This window comes from Numida meleagris, chromosome 6 (genome assembly GCF_002078875.1).
Source record: "Numida meleagris isolate 19003 breed g44 Domestic line chromosome 6, NumMel1.0, whole genome shotgun sequence".
Classification (NCBI taxonomy): domain Eukaryota; kingdom Metazoa; phylum Chordata; class Aves; order Galliformes; family Numididae; genus Numida; species Numida meleagris.
In genome coordinates, this window is record NC_034414.1 from 26232459 (window position 1) to 26248809 (window position 16351).

Genomic DNA, 16351 nt, shown 5'->3' on the forward strand with positions numbered 1-16351 from the left:
TCATAGAAACCCTGATGCTAACACAGGAAGGGAGGTGGCTGGAAAGAGGAAAAGAGAAATCTTTCTATTTTTTTAAATACTTTAGTTTTCATTCCTGCATAATCGACAATATCATCTAACATCAGTCTATCAAATGTGCCAATCTCTTAGAAGGACTGATAAGACATGAGACTACACTTCAAGATGATGAAGTACTGGTAACATATCAAGCAAGAATCCAGTAGGTGAAATATGGAGATTTAACTTTTTGCTGATGTGCTTGCAAAGCCATTTATGTTCTGTGAAACTGTAACATCAGATTGGCAGAATGCATTTAAGGGTGGATGGAATACAGACTTGAAGCAGTTCTGAGCTGCAAGAAAGAATAGTGGTATCTGGGAATGGCTTGGAAGAATCTCTTCTCATATAAAGTGGGGCTGCCTAGTATATTTCTACCAAGAGCTCAGTTAAAAATAAACTTGAAAAATCAGACAAAGGGAGCATATAATTATTCTGAATGTGTTGCAGATGTCCTGTAGGCGTATTTATACCATGGTAATTCATGGTATACTATGACATTCAAGCTAGGCTATGTTTTGGTGAAAGGTGAGTAAGGTTTTTAACAGACAGGTAGCTAGCTGTGTGAGCTGCTGTACATGCTGCTTATGCAGTAGTTTGCAAAACTCCTTCCTCTGTAAAGGCTTTGCTGTGAAACAATTTGCTAATTTACCTTTGTACTTGAAATAACAGTACTTTAGATAAATGCTAATGGAATAAACAGATGAAAATTGTATGTTAATACAGTAAAAAATTGGTGAGCAAGTGAAATCAATATGAAATAAAATACCCTAGTTAACAGTTCATGTAGTTTTTTTTAACTCAGTAATTCCTATAGTAAAAAGAGGTGAGTATATTTGTGCATGGAAGTAAAATTGTTTTGCAGCAGGTGTGAGGATAAGGGAGAACTGAGAAACTGCTGATGTAAAACTACTAATAGATTAAGTGCAGCGATGAAATGTCACCACCATTCTGTACTTGAACAAATTTATTATTATGACCTAGAACATGGAACTCTTTTTTTTGTTTCTTGAAACAAATCCCCTTCTGTTTTGATACAGGTTTGGATAATTCAGGACTCACTCAGCAGCATTTAGTATTTTTCATGGTGTTTTCACTTCGCTTTACAAAATTTCTGGTAGCTGTTGTAACTCCAAGGTAGCAAAAGAGCCTAGCCATGAGTAACTAGGTTTCTAAATGTACTGATAATCACATAAACAACAGAAATGCTGACTTAGTATCTCAAATACATCTAAATATTTTTTTATGGCAATACCAACTGTATCATTTTTTCAACTATTCTGTTGCTGTTGTTTCCTCATACCTGTTACTCTGTCTACTCTTGCATACCTTTCTTTGAGTAGACAAAGAATGCTGATAAACAAATCTTAGGTGTAAGAGGCATTTCCAGTAAAAACAAACAAACAAGAAAACCCACAGCATAGTATTGCGAAGTGTATGCATATTGATGATTAATTATCCCTTTGTACTAGTCCCATTAGGTCAGTTGCTCCTGTCTTTGTCCCTCCTGTCACACAGTGGGAAATCTGCTGAAATGAGGGACTTTTATCTGCAAGTCTGTAGGAAGAAAGCTACTATTTCAAATTGGATTTCAGGTATCAAGTGAAAGGAGCTGAACTTGAAAAAAAGTTTGAGGCTTAACCTATTCACTGCTAGATTTCCACAAGTTGCAGTTTGTGGAGTGTATTAATATAGAGGAACAAGTTTCTGATTATCTGGCCTTGCAATTATTTTGACATGCAAAACAAAGTAGTCTAGTAAACACTGACTTCCTGTCAGCTACTACTTGTATAAGATAGCACCTGGAACTGGGGGGGGGGGGGGGAGTCCTTAAGTAAGACTGATTCCCTGCTGTCAGCAACCTGGTTATAATGGCAGCAATACTAACAGAAGATGTCTACCAGGCTGGGAACTACTAGCCCAAGAATCCACACTGTCCTTGACGTGCAACTGGGTACCTGAGAGCCTGAGACATCTGGGGTACCTCTGAGGAGTATAAAAACAAACTGTAAGAACAAGTGTTCCTCTGGGAAAAGTAGATATTCATCAGAGAACGGTACTGTTTTTGCTTTTTGATTAAAGGCGGGGAGGGGGGAGGAAGCTTTGGGAAAGCAAAAAAAAAAAAAAAAAAAAAGGCTGTTCTGGGTAGGAAAACAATGGCAGGTAGTGATGTCCCTATCAACCTAAACATAACTTGCTCTCTACCCAAAATGGAACTTCTTTCTGACAGCTCCCCTGAGAGAACTTCTCTATTTGAGGTCTCAGGGACAGACAAAAGACCCTTATTGGGAACACCTGGCTGTCTCTGGTCTCTACAATGCAGATCATCTCTGAAGTGAAACTTTGTCCCTCATCAACTACCCCCAGTCCTGGGAGCAGTTTGGCAAGCACTACAGCAGACCGGTAATGCTTGAAATAACATACATAGGTGTGCTTAGAAGTAATGATAAATACATACTTGCTTTACTGGTGGTAAATAGTAGTGTTCAGTAATTTTTAAAAAAAAAAAGTAACAAAACACCTGTCCTTACAGAATTCTGTAATATGTAGGTCTACCACTGCAAGCTTTATGTATTCATAGTCTGGTGAACTTGCAGGTTGTGACACCTGTTTAATGATGGATCATATCCATTCTTTAAATAAATAATTGATGTTCCCTGAAATACTGTAATAAGTATTATAGTGTAAGAATGAAATAAGACTTCAACAGGATCAGGGAACTCAATATTCCTAAGCATCTTATAAAATAAACACTAACTATAATTAAAATTAGTAGTATGTTGAGGAAAAACATTGGCACAGAGGTCACTTCATTTTCCTTAGTTGCAGATGGCATAACAATTGAGTATGTGTAATGATTACACATGCCATTTCAAGGAGTTGAATGTCTAAATGCCACATGTATGAAAGGTTATGTATAGAAAAATACTTAATATATGCAGTGAGACTGGAAGATCATTTCATTAGGAATAGCTGCACCCGTGTTTATTTTGCTAAGAAATGCACGTAGTACAGTTCCTACTTCACTGTTTTGAGCATGTTAACTGCTACCTCAGTGTTGACTTATTTGACTCTGCTTTCTCCAAGGGCTGAAGTACAACTGTTAACAGCAACTGATGAAACTGTGTATCTGAAGCAGTGGCTTGTAGTGATAGCTTAGTACTACTGGTTAAAGTGACAACAGCAGCAGTTATACCAAGAAAGCTTGAAATGAATTTTTGAAAACAATTTACTAAAATAAACAAGTACAGTTTCCTTTTTAGTATAAGTTAAATAATTGCATACATCTTTAGTTCCTTCTAGGTGCTTTTGGTAGTAAGGCAGCAGCAGTAGGGTAACAGCTAAGACTTTCAAAAAGAGTCAGTGCAAGGGTATTGTATTTTCAAGTAATATACATTTTTACTGAATACACTGAAGGTGAACTTCATTTTTATTTGACATAGCTCAAGCAGTAGAGGACTATAGTGCAATTCTTGCTTATGGGGAAAGAAAGTCCATACAGAAAAGCATGACTGAAATATACTCAAACCATGATTTGTTTACTAGAAGCAGTTAATAAAAATTAATTTAGCTTTAACTCTTTGTGCTTTATAGAAAAATGTATAGAAGTTAAGAACTAAAACATCATCTGTGGAAGTTCTCCATAGAAGAATGCTTACTGCAAAATATACAACGTTTTGGATCTGTTTGAAAGCAAAACTTCCATGTACTATCATGGAAACATGATTCCAGGAGAAATAATTCTCTCAGAAATCAACAGACAGCTTCCTGACAAAGGGAAACTGGCAAATTTGAAATATTCTTTCCCCTTCTCTCTGGAAGTACAAGCCCTGACAATGGAGAATGTGTACTGTGTTAGAAGTTACAGTGGCTCAAAAAAGAAAACTGGCCCCTAGGCAGGTTCATCAGTTCAATACCCGTGCTCTCTAGTTCCAGTTTATTCAATGTGGTCTTACTGACTGTATACAGCTAATACAGGGGGGTACTCTAATCTCCATCTGTCTTGGTTTACGTCAGTGAAGCAGGTGACTCAATCACTAACTCTTCTTACCAGGGATACACACAACCAGAAGAATAATCATGCAAACTTCTTCTTTGTAGCTGTAAATCGTTCCATGTACTACAAAGAAAAACAAATAAGACATTTATACAACATTTAATTAAAAAGTAAATCCAACCATTTTCTATAATTTGCTGTAATGGACTGATACTCTAGAATGAAAGTCCTTTCAAATGCTGAAGTCAAAGTGAAGGGTTAAGGGTGAACTGATATTAAACAGTTGACAATGCTTCTGGTCATACTGTAGTCATATGTGAAGAATTCACCAGAAGCTGCTTTTTAAAAAAAGTATATGCCTATATACAAACCTTGTCATAACCCTCCAGTTCTCTGAGTTTCTTGATTTCAAAGAGGTTGCCTTCAACTGCAAGCAGTGAGATCTGGGAATCACTGAGGATACTTTGAGGAAGCATGCTAAGTTCTAGACAGTTTTCTTCTAAACGCAAGACTTTAAGGCGTGGACAGTGTGAGATCTGCACTGAGATCTGGGAAATCTGGTAGAAATTTAAAAAAAAAAAAGCAGGATTAAAATGTTAGTTATTTGTGACTTAAAGTGACCTATGCTTCAGACTAACATGGAACAGTTATTGTTTGGTAAACATAGATTATATTAACAGTAACTTGTTAGCAGTATGTAAGCAGCAATAATAATGTTCAAAGAAATCCAAGTAGCTTATATTCTTCCATAATGATAGGCAACCTACACATCAGTTTGTCAGATTCCTTCTCAATGACTGTTCAAATATTTTCTACATAATTTAATTCAGAATTTGTTAGCTATTCAAATCAAGCAGTTGAATGTATCAGTACACAAATCCTAGTTATGATCCCTCATTTCTACTGTGTAGAAGAGATGCATCTTCTAGCTGTAAAGTTTTGATGGTGTCAGCCTATGTTCTGTGGACAAACTATGCACAATGTAAACAACCATGTCCCACATCCACATGCCTGTAACATCTCAGTTACCAGACCTGGTTCTGATTCAAATTGAGTTCAATAGCCTGCAATTCTCCCACACTGTCAGGTACGTTTTGGATCTGGTTTTTGGAAAGATCTACCACATCCAAGTGGCGAAGACCACAGAGTTGTGTAGGCACAGTCCGAAGCTGGTTCCCAGAAAGATTCAAGGTTTTGAGAGCTGAAAGTTGTCCAAATGCAGCTGGTAGCTGCCTCAAGTGATTGCCATTCAAGTGCAGTGTTTCCAGTTTTTTCAGTCTACACAGTTCCTCAGGAAGAGCAGCTAGAAATAAATCACACAACAAAGAGATGACCTAAAAAATGAACAGTAGACTTCTATAAGCCATTTATGCCTAATATATTTCTGCATGAACAACAGTGATATATTACAGTAATTTCCCACAGGATTCTTCTATGTTTTCCAAGGAAAGCACAGATTCATGCACAGAAACTTAAGCTCACTGACAACATGTGCTCTAAACATCTTCTATAAATATCTTAAAAATAATCTGCAAACAAGTCAGACCTTCAAACCATGAGCTGAAAATGCTGCTTTGAGGATTTAACACTATAATTTATACTTTTTACTAGCCAATTTGCTAATGTATTCTATGACGGTTGATCTACCATACAATTCATAGCTTCAGGTCTGCTGCAGCCCTTTAAAGGTATCACTCAACTTGCTCAAAAGTAAAGTCTCAGATAAGCCATACTATATCTGACCTGCAAACAAGCCTCAACAGGTAAGCTCTGCTAAGGTTCATCTATCCCTCATTCTGTCTACACGTGTCTGTCTAACCTGTAGCACTACTGAGTTGCACTACAGAAACAAAGAGGTTTGTAAATTACATTTGTTTCTCAAAAAAGCAGCTAATACAAAAAAGAACACACACAAAAAAATAGTTGGCTTCTTCACTTCAGCCTAATTATTCCGTAAAGTGGGAAATATTGTATTTATCATCCAAAAGATGGTATCTCTCATAGCATAAACGTATCCTGAATGTTACTGAACTTCCATTCACATTTGTCCAAAAGAAACAGCAATAACTAATCAGCTGCCAACAACATTCTCTACAGGCCATCTTCAATACCTCTTTTCTATGCAAATACTTAACTACCTGACACTGTTAAACTTTCAGATCAGACAAGTCACAGCACAGAAACTATATGGTTTTGGTACTTACATGTCATTGTAAAACTGATAATACAACTAAGTAGGCAACTAGTACTGCAGAATTTATGCTTTGATTTTTTCCTGTACATGTATTCCAAAGATTTCAGTTTATGTGACTAAGCTTCCCATTTACATCCTGTGAGAGTTAAATCATTACATTTAGTTTCTGATCAGAGAAGTCAGGTATTATTTTAAAAATCTGTGGAGATATTAATTAGCAGGCATACTCAGTTTGTTGTTGTTTAGAACAAGGCTCTTCAAAAAGGAAAATTTTCCAATGAGTGGTGGCAACAGCTCTATTTTGTTGTTCGACAAGTCTATTGTCCTTAAGTTGCTTGTTAGCTTCTGCAGCTCTTCAGGAAACTAGGAGAAAGAAAAAAGATACACTGTCTAAACAGTTGATACAGCTTCAAACGTTAGAGTGACAAGCCTTAAAATTTTAAGTGAAAAACATATATTGCTATTACATACTGTAATATGTATCACAATGTTACATCATCATAGTGTGGAACTAAGCTGACAAATTTGTTTACTATATATATTTTCAACTTTTAATTTTGGCTATCCTGTGAATTCTTAGCAGACTTATAGTCCCAAGATATTCTTTGTTTTTCTGCCATTGAGTCAAAGTCAGGATGATTTCTGCTATACTAAAATCCAAGACACTTATGGCCAAGTGAACATCCTGTACAGGCTACAGGTAAATGCAGCACAAATATCTAAGCATGAAAAATTGTGGAGGATCTTTCTAGATAAAAAAAAAAATAATAATTTTACAACTGTATTGTTAAACAGCACAACACTGTATCTACTAGTTCTTTAGGGTACATTCACTTTTAAGCATGAGATCAGAAGCCTCCAAGAGTCCTGGCAGGCAAATCCTCAACCAAAAGACAGTGCAAGCAAAAATCTGCTCTGCCTAAAGGAAAAAAACATTCTTGTGATAATATTATTCATGCCTATTTATGAGAAATACATGTATGTGGTGCATTATGACAACAACAAAGTGCGAATTCCTCTTCAGAAGTGTCAATCTCACCAACAAACAGCCATGTTTCATTACAGGTATGTTACCTCTGTAAGTCCCTTTCCCGTCAGCTGGAACACACCAGTCTTCTGTGCTGTTTCCAGGTGGGCTTTTAATGCACTGTTTCCCATCCTAACACTTCTTCTTCAAGTGAACAGAGTCCAAGCAGTGCTTTCAGACAATTTCACTTATTCTGCAATGGAGGACTGCGATTCAAATTTTGCATTGTATAGCAATTTTTTTTTCTATTTCATGTGTACTGTCTAAAATTTAGACCTTAGCATATTCACCTCGCTTAAGAAGTCTTTATTATAGCAGTCTACAAATCAAAATGATGTGCGAAATGAGATTAAAACTAAGTGGAAAAACTGCATGCTTTCCACACTTCTCTCCTGGGGCCCAGCACCGTAAGGATATTCCCCATAGAGGCTCTCCGTGATTTCAGCGGCACCTACCAGCACGGAGCTGCCTACAACGCTGCCTTGGAAACATTTATTTCCCGCAGACTATTCCTTTCTCTCCAGTCCCCACGCGGTTACTGACACCCACCTGCCAGAGTTAACGCCGGAACAGCCCGCACGGAGCCACAGGCCGCAGCTCCACCGGGCCCTGCAAGCGACGCGGGGAGCCCCGACGCAGTCGCACCACGCCTTCCCCCTCCCTTCGAGACCCGGAGCGCCGGGAGCCCTCACCGGCTCCTCCGGAAGCGGAACCCTGTCAGCCCGCCGTCACACCCGCCGTGGCGACGGTCTGCCGCGCCCGCCCGCCCTTCCGGGTCGCCCAGGATGGCGGAGCGCTGCTGCTTGGTTTCCGCAGCAACGCCGCCTGCCAGCCCCGTGCCCCGGCCGGGGGCAGGGCTGAGGGAGGGCCGGCGGCGGAGCGGCGTCCTGCCCGGCCCCGGCCCCGGCCCCGGCCCCAGCCCCAGCCCTAGCCCTTGGGAGTCAGACGAGCCCACGGAGATCGCGGCCGTGCTGGAGAAGTGCGTGGCGGAGGGCTTCGTGAGCCAGGTACGGCGCGGTGCCGCGCAGAGCTCCCGCCAGCTCCCCTTCAGTTAAAGGAGGGGGGATCTAGGTTCCATGTCAGGGGGAGATCTTTCGCCGAGGAGCGGTGAGGCGCCGGCACCGCTGCCCAGAGAGTTGTGGGTGCCCCATCCCCGGAGGCGTTCAAGGCAAGGTTGGCTGAGGCCCTGGGCAGCCTGAGCTGGTGGGGGACAGCCCTGCCCGCGGCACGGGGTGGGACTGGGTGGGCTTTGAAGTCCCTCCAACCCAAACCGTTCTCTGATTCTCGTACGTTTTGGCTGGTGGTGACTTTCCTTCCTAGGAGTAACGGTACCCACAAATGTGTGTTGCTCTGGAGAAGTCCTCTAGTGCATTCCCATGGCGAGTAAACCAATACCTTATAGGGAGTACTCTCAGAACAGTCCTCTATGATTTGTTTTTTTTTTTTAAGCTTGTGTTGATGTTCCCAAAGTAACGCTTGCTTTTATTAGTTGTTTAGAAGTAATTAATTCTGTTGCTCAGGGTAATAGGCTGTCAGTAAGTTTAGACTATTAAAAGCGAATATTGAGAATTTGCCTTCGTGCTGCTGATTGTGCTTTTTCATGTTGCGTTCCTTTCACAGGAGACATTGGATTTAGCCTGTGAAGAATTCGAGTGCTTTGTGAGGTTTTCAGAGAGGGAAAAAATGGCAAACATTCGAGCAGAAATCAATGAGGTACCTACAGCCTCTGTTTCTGTCAACATGTGCTCAGCACTTCATATGTACAAGTAATACATGTCACCAACAAGGCATCAGACTGCAGTGTTCCACTGTCAAACATGCATGTATTCTGGAGACTTACTCGTCATAAAACAAAGAATGGAATGATGAAATAAGTTTTCAGTGTAACTGATGTAGCAGTTTGCATCTTTGACTGAAGCGTTACCTTTCTGAAAAAACTGGAGAACAAATAAGAGTCTGTAGGTCACTTATATTCCCAAAAATGTGTTTCTTTATAGGCAACTGGACCATTTGCTTGGTTAGCAAGAGGTAACCTTAGTCACTTCCTACTGCCTGAGCTGTCTGTTGATTTGTATTTTATGGTGATGTTTTCTGAGCATTTGCTTGCTGGTGTGCAGACTGTGTGGTGTAGGCTCCAGCAGCTACTGCAAAAGTGTGACAAATTAAGCTTTTAACTTTTTGGAGAATGAATTAACTGCCATCACCCTGTGTGAATGGCAGAGAGAAGGGACAGATTTCATTTCCCAGTAGGGTGGATATCTAGACTGTTGCTGAAAGTTTATGCTTACAAAGTACTCTCTCTGACAAATGTTCAATATGCTGTGAGTGAAACGTTAATTTTTGTCCTGAAAGACTAGATTGTTCTGTTCTGTACTTTCTTCAATCTTTTCCTGTCTAGCCAAAATGACCTTAATTTTCTGCCACGGGAAGATACCTGTTGCTTTTGTGCTCATTTATCATTGAAAATAATTAAATCTAAGCAATTCTCCTGGGAGATTCTGCCTCAGCTTAAGACAAACAAAACCACAAAACCATCTTCTCCAATGGGAGAAAACTTGGGCTATGAGGTTCTTTAGCAGAATACAGATTATGAAACTGCTTTGTAGGTCTTGTAAGCATCTGTGTTTTAGGAATGAATTGCAGAATCTGTCTTTTGCAGCAGAAGTTCCCAACTCATCACCAAATTGTGGTTTTCTTGTGTTTGTGTGCTGGTGGTGTTTGGTTTGTTCTTTTTAAACTGTTCGCCTATTAATCAAAAACAGAATCTAAAACTTGAGAGAGCTTGGTAGCATGCTGTTGTACATGTGATCAAACTCTTACTCTCTCACACGTGCACTGTCCTCGTTCTTAATCCTCCCTCCCTCCCTCTCTTCTTCTCTCCACCTAAAGAGGGCCAAAAAATAAGTATGTTAAAGATGCATTTTTATTTGATTTTTATTGTTGTAGAAGAAGCTGGAAACTGAACTTCTGCAATTGGAGATGGAGACAGCAGACATAGTTCATCCTTTTTATTTAAGTAAGTGCCGTTGTACTGTAAAAACACCAAGAATGTTAAAGGTGTGCATCAGCAGACTTTTTCATCTGAGTATGTAGTGCTCGTCATGCTTCTAGAAGAGACTGCAGCTGTTTCCCCTGCATAGCTTATTAAAGGTGGCAGGTGTTTTATTAACCTTCTCCAAAAGAATGCTTGCATAATATTTGAACCTCATCAAAATGACTTAAAGTAGAAGCTTTGTGGGCGTGTGTTTGTGTAGTCGCGTGTCTTCAGCTTCCCAAGCTCAGTGGAGCACTGGGAGTTCTGAGATCATCAGTAATTTGTTTTTCTTCCCTTAGTTTGTGTGCCGCTTTGCTGCTTTTCCAGTAACCTCATGCGTGCATTTCTGCTGCATCTGTAGACCCCTAGAATTGCCTTATTTATTTGTCTATTGGAGCTGGGTTTTTTGTTTGTTTGTTTGTTTTTAAGTTTTTCTTGGGAGCATACAGATTAATTTATTTGATATTTCTTGCTTTTTCAATTATGTCTTGATGGATGCTTAAAAAGGTTCTAGTTTGCTAATAATGTGTTATGATAGTGAAGCATACTGTAAAATTGCTATCATATGGTATAGTTTAAGAAGGTAAAAGAGCTATATAAAAGGTAAAACAGTTGTAAAGCTGTATCTCTGAGAAGTTCATATGACTTTCTTCAAGGTGAGTGTTGGTGTTAAATTCTATACAATCCAGCAGGAGTAGTTTGTTTCTTGACTGTAAATTCTCTTGAGCAATAGGTCAGACTTTTCTTTCTGCCTTTCTGCTGAAGAAATTTTGCTCTTATTTTAGCAGGACGTTTGTTTCAACTTTGCAATTTTATTTTGTAGGTAAAAAATGCCAGATATTGCAAGATGTGAACAGACACTTGGAAGCAGTACTGAAAGAGAAGAGGAGACTTAGGCAGAGGCTGATGAAGCCCATATGTCAAGAGACGTTGCCTGTTAAGGCTGATTTCCACAAGTAGGCATATAGAAAATAATTGTTGTTTGTTTGATTGAGTCAAAATTAATTTTAACTCATGGGCAGTAAACATCATATACTTCAATTCACTTTGAGAAGATTAGAGAAAAGAATGATAGCGGGACCACAGCTAAAAGCTAAAATTCTACTAATTGCTAAATTCATGGAACAGTAGCAATCCTTATTTTTTGTTACTATTTGCTTAGGTGATTCACTTTCTGAATATTACACAATGAAAAATATTTATTTTTAAATGAGTGTGTAAACTGCTTGATTCATTATGCTTCTGCATAGGTAAGAATCAGTACTTCAGCTTTGGTGTCTTCTTTCCACTATGACTTGCTCAGAATAAATGTGTGGATGATTCTCAGGTTTACATAGTATATGTTTTAAAACTAGTTTTTCTTCTCAAAGTCTAAAAATCTAGTCCAGTTACTGAAGTGCATACTTATTTCTGTAACTCCTGCCCTGCATGTCGCTGAGAGTCACAGAAGAATTGTAATTGCACAGAAGTTAAATAAAACTGGAAAAGTAGACTAAGAAAACCCACAGGGGAAAGAGTTAAGACTTTGCAAGTATTAAATCCTGCACTGTTTTGCACAACTTCAGAATTCATTCTTGGCTACAGGTATGTAGTGGAGTTGTTGACTGAGGCTGTGGCTTTCATTGAGAAGTTGGAAAACCATTTGCAGACTGTAAAAACAATCCCTCAGGTACCAACTTTCATGAAGAATCTGGTGAGTAGCAACAAAAAATAATAATTGAGCCTTTTCTCTCCTCCAGCACTAAGAATTCAGTGCTGTTTGGCTGCTTAGCGTATTTTTGTCTTCTGCTAAATTTGATAGGATGTATAGAGATTAAACCCAATCCTCTTCTGCTTCAGGACATTGCTTTGACAAAAACAGAGGTCCTGGTGACAGACTTGGAAGAGCTGACGGAACAAATATTGCAATGGAAGGAAGTGCAAAAAGAAGTATATTCTGACAGCATTTGCAATACTGCTGAATTGGACTTGGGCTTATCTACCTAACAAATGATATTTTCCTCTCATGAGATACCTGCTTGAAGAACTGCCATGCAAGTCTCCTGTGGAAACTGCAACATAGTTGTGCCTTAAGCTAATGGGGATTTTGTAGATAGTTATATTTATGTTCTGACATTGTAGTTCAATGTTTTCCAACTAGTTAAAAACAAAAACAAACAATAAAAGGCTGAGCGGTAGCTTGTAAGTAGACAGACTACTGAGAGGACTGCTAGGGAGTTCCTCTTTGAAATAGTTGAGAGTCTCTTGGAGCCTTTATCTTCAATGCAGATTTGTTTGTATATTTCTCACATGTTGACTATGGAACTTCTGTTCATTTTTAGAGGTATGTTGATAATACACTGTATTTTGTATGTCATTGTAAAAAAGTTCAATAAAAGTACTAGATTTCAAGAACTAAGTCTTAGTTTTTATTTTGTTATGGAATCTTATATTTAAAACAAAACAATGGTACAAAGTGCTATGGAAGCATAAACTGCAATTTAAGACTTCCAACCAAGGAATTCCAACTAGTTTTAAGTTACGGCTTATTACAAGTATGATGTGTTTGATTGGAAAAGTGAGAAATGGACTTTGTGATGTGTAGCAGTTCTTCTAATTTGTAACCCAGAATTCTATGATAGTGGTAACTACATTCTTTAGTCTCTTCTATTGCTTGCCCTGTCTTCAGTGACCTTCTTAGAATACAACTCATTTTCCATGAGTATTACTGACAGTTTTTTGCAAGAGTGTTGATGGTTGCAGTTCACAGCCTTAGTAACTCTTACGTGTTGAAAGATGTGTCGTTAAAACATCACTGGCAAAACATCTATATACATAAGAAGGTGGTTGTTGTTGGGGGATGCCCAGTTTTGTACTGAAGACATGGATCAAACTGGAAGTGATGCAGATGCATTCGTTTCTATTTCTGCATCCTGTTATCTGAATTCTCTGTATGCATAACTTGTTAATTTCAGTTTCTAAAAAGGAACCCTTTAATTTTTCAAAGTAACCACCAGGTGGCTCATTACCACACAAATTTCACTCAAGTTATCTGAGAGCTGCGTCTAAAAAATGCCATTAAGGAGGAAATACTTGTCTCTTTGTTGAACGCACTCTAATCAGATTTACTTGTAATTGGTCTATCCAGTATTAAATACCTGAAATTTTCAGATCATTCTAAAAGGGGATGATTTCAAAGCATAGCTTAAAAATTCTCTAATGTAATACACAAGTGCGGCTGAATTTCCTTTGGCTTTCCTTTCTGTTGCTGCTGACCTAAGTTAAAAAGGCAAACAGCTTGGATTAAGTGGAGCAGAAGGTCAAGAGACAGGATCTGAGAACAAGGCTGGAGTTTGAGTCCTGTAAGCTTTAATGGAGTCTTCATGTGAACACTTGGTCTATGACATTGTGCAATTTGAGTGCAAAGTCCCATGTGACAGTTATTTCAGATTCAGAAAAGAAGGTCTTTCACACAGTTGCAGAAAAGCTATGTTTTCTCTTTTCCTGAAGTGGGAGGTAACAAACTAAACAGAATCCAGATGTTTAGTCCAGTGCCTTTATCACAGGCTTAACCTGTCTCAAATTGTCTTACAATGGTAGTTTGCATCAGGTAAATTAAAGCTATTGCAACTTAAGACTTTGAGAAATAGGATGAGAACACTTCTAGCTACTTTGTTTATCATAATTCCTTGGAATGAAGATAAATATGTACATTTTACATTTTCTCATATCCAAAAAGTTGAGCACGTTTCCTTGTTCTACCCTACCCATTATTGGAGAGTTGACTGTGGAGATGATAGAATTTAGCTAATGCTATTAGCTATGGACATATTAAGTCATTAAACCTACTGAAATGTGCAGCAATCTGCAGTTTGTAGGGATTTGTTTTAATATCTCTGTGGAGGGTCATGAGTTGGGAAGAGTGTTGAGTCTGAAAGAACTTCGGTCTGGAAGGTTTCTGTGTTGTGGTACCTTTCATTTATATTCAATGTTTCTGCAGTTTAAGAAGAATGATCTGATGAGGAGAACTGTACGTAAAGTACAAAGTGCAGGTTTCTTTAAATGGCCTACATGGCAGGGCGCTCCTATCTGGTGTAAAGGTACTGTAGTTGACTATTCAGATATAGCACAGTCTTTAGTATTTTGAAATGCAAAACCAGGAAAGTCGAGTAAAAGTGAATAATAACATTGGGTTTGGGTTGGTTTTTTTTATGGATGTGGGTTGAGGGGAGGGTTGTTCTTGTCTGTCTGTCCCAGTATCTCTGGGCAGCCTGTGTCCTGTCTGTGGATCACGTTGGTAATTGACAAGGACAATACTCTAAAACCATTTTTTCAAGTTTAGATAATTTTTACACTACTCTAAGTGTAAAACCTTTGTCAATTGAATAGATTGAGATCGCCTTAAATTGCAGTTCTCGGAATATTTTAAAGCATTACAATAAATGCAGATAACATAATAATACAAATCCAGATTTATTACAATAAATGCATAAAGGTTGGAGTTTCTAAAGCAATTGCAAATGCTGAAAAGCACAGCTTTTCTTCAGCGTTAATCAATTCCTTATTCTCTCCCTTAAATTCCTGTCGTGTTAATCAAATGTGGTACGCTTTGTGCTCGAAGCACTCTGGAGTTCTGGATTGCCCGCAGCTTACTTGGAAAATAAATGGGTCAAAGGTACACAGGAGCAGACCGAGAGCTTTTTATTCTTGTAAAGAAAGCCTGCTTTAGCCTGGTGCTCCCCAGCACGCACGGTGCTGCCGCCCCTCACGGCCCCGGTCCCCGCCGCTCGGGCCTCGTGCCGCAGCGGCCGCGCGTGGCGGCGCTCGCGCCTGAGGCGGGAGCCCTCGCTGTAGCGGTGCGCGTGCCGCGGAGCAACGCGCGAACACCGGCTCCGGGCTCCTCATCCGGCCAGACCTACGTGAGACGCAGCGATCGCCGGCCGGCTTTTAAATAAGCGCCAAAAATGCCCGGTTTCGCTGCTAGAGGGGCTGCGAATCTCCAGCCCGACGCGCACAGCTGTTTAGGGTAGGGTTTCCCCCGACGCCCCCGGAGGTTTCCCTCCCGCCGCCGCGAGGAGGGCCGGGGCGGGCTATTCTGTGTCCCCGCCCCCGGGGCGAGGCGAAGCTGCACGGGACGGGGCGGCTCCTCCTCGGGCCCTGGGCGGCCGTGCCGGGGGCGTGATGCGGGACCGGGGCGGCAGGGCGTAAGGCGAGCCATGGCAAACGTCAAGGTGGCCGTGCGGGTCCGGCCTCTAAGCAAAAGGTGCGGCGGGGCTCCGCGAGGGGAGCGCGGGTGGCCGCGCCGCTGCCGGACGGCTGCGAGGGGCCGGGGAGGGACGGCGCTGCGGCTGGGGAGGGGGCAGGCGCTGGGCAGCGTGGGGTGAGGAGGCAGGATATGTCCCTCCGGAGCGCCGCAGAGCTGGGGAGGTTGCTTGGTTTCTGTCGCTGAGCTCCTCCGGGCAGAACTATTGTCACCCAGTGCGAGGGAACGTGCTCTTCCCATTTGGTTGCGGCTGTTTGTCCCGAGCGGGCAGGGGCCGGACATTCCTTCTGCCGCCCCGCTCCGCTCCCTCCCGGCTGCTCGGCTCTGGTCCGCCGGCATGCAGCACGGCCCGGAGGCAGCTCCCGCCAGCACGGAGGGCCGCAGCACCGCGTCAGTAAAATCGTGTGGCATTCGGAAGTTTGGGGAGAAGTAGAAAGGAAAAACAAATTTTAGTGGCCAGTAATTTGCTTCTGCTGTTAGAGAAGTGCTGTAGCGCTTCAGGCGGAAGTGATCTGAGAACGGGTCCGAGCTCCGAGGGCTGTAGCGATGTGGGGCAGCCCGCCTGGCTAGCGTCAGTCCCGCGCGGCGTCTTCTGTGTTCGTGGGCTTGTGGTAGGCGGCCCTTCTATGGAGCGGAGTTTTCGATATATTTTACCTTTGAACTCAAACTTAACAGATTTAAAAATACATAATTATATTACACCAACTTGTTTCCTTTGTTAAATATAATTCTGATCTGTAACACAGCTGTGAATGGAACAGATTTTGACAGATGATGTTGTTATTTAAGAAGAGTTGCTT

The 16351-nt window shown here is 40.8% G+C and overlaps 3 protein-coding genes across 8 annotated transcripts in view; 2 read left to right on the forward strand and 1 right to left on the reverse strand.

Annotated features, from left to right (window-relative positions):
- LRRC57 (leucine rich repeat containing 57) lies at positions 3269-7966 on the reverse strand. Of its 3 annotated transcripts, none has more exons than XM_021403514.1 (6): positions 7825-7966; positions 7323-7468; positions 6476-6611; positions 5089-5357; positions 4426-4611; positions 3269-4177 (listed from the first exon to the last, which is right to left on the reverse strand). In XM_021403514.1, the coding sequence occupies exons 2-6, from the start codon at positions 7404-7406 to the stop codon at positions 4136-4138; spliced, it is 717 nt and encodes a 238-aa protein (XP_021259189.1). In that variant the 5' UTR covers positions 7407-7468; positions 7825-7966; the 3' UTR covers positions 3269-4135. The 3 variants fall into 3 exon arrangements, with proteins under 3 accessions (XP_021259189.1, XP_021259190.1, XP_021259191.1); XM_021403515.1 differs by having other exon boundaries at positions 7323-7481; XM_021403516.1 differs by lacking the exons at positions 7323-7468; positions 7825-7966 and adding an exon at positions 6259-6384 and having other exon boundaries at positions 6476-6613.
- HAUS2 (HAUS augmin like complex subunit 2) lies at positions 8034-12707 on the forward strand. Its single transcript, XM_021403513.1, has 6 exons — positions 8034-8282; positions 8896-8988; positions 10222-10291; positions 11133-11265; positions 11894-12002; positions 12149-12707. Exons 1-6 carry the CDS (start codon positions 8061-8063, stop codon positions 12293-12295), a joined length of 774 nt encoding a protein of 257 aa, XP_021259188.1. The 5' UTR covers positions 8034-8060; the 3' UTR covers positions 12296-12707.
- Positions 15390-16351, forward strand: part of STARD9 (StAR related lipid transfer domain containing 9) — a 102976-nt gene continuing 102014 nt past the window's right edge. For all 4 annotated transcript variants that reach the window (XM_021401261.1, XM_021401262.1, XM_021401264.1 and 1 more), the window contains exon 1: positions 15390-15551. In XM_021401261.1, the coding sequence (XP_021256936.1) occupies positions 15505-15551 (47 nt within the window). In that variant the 5' untranslated portion in view covers positions 15390-15504. The remainder of the gene's footprint in view (positions 15552-16351) is intronic.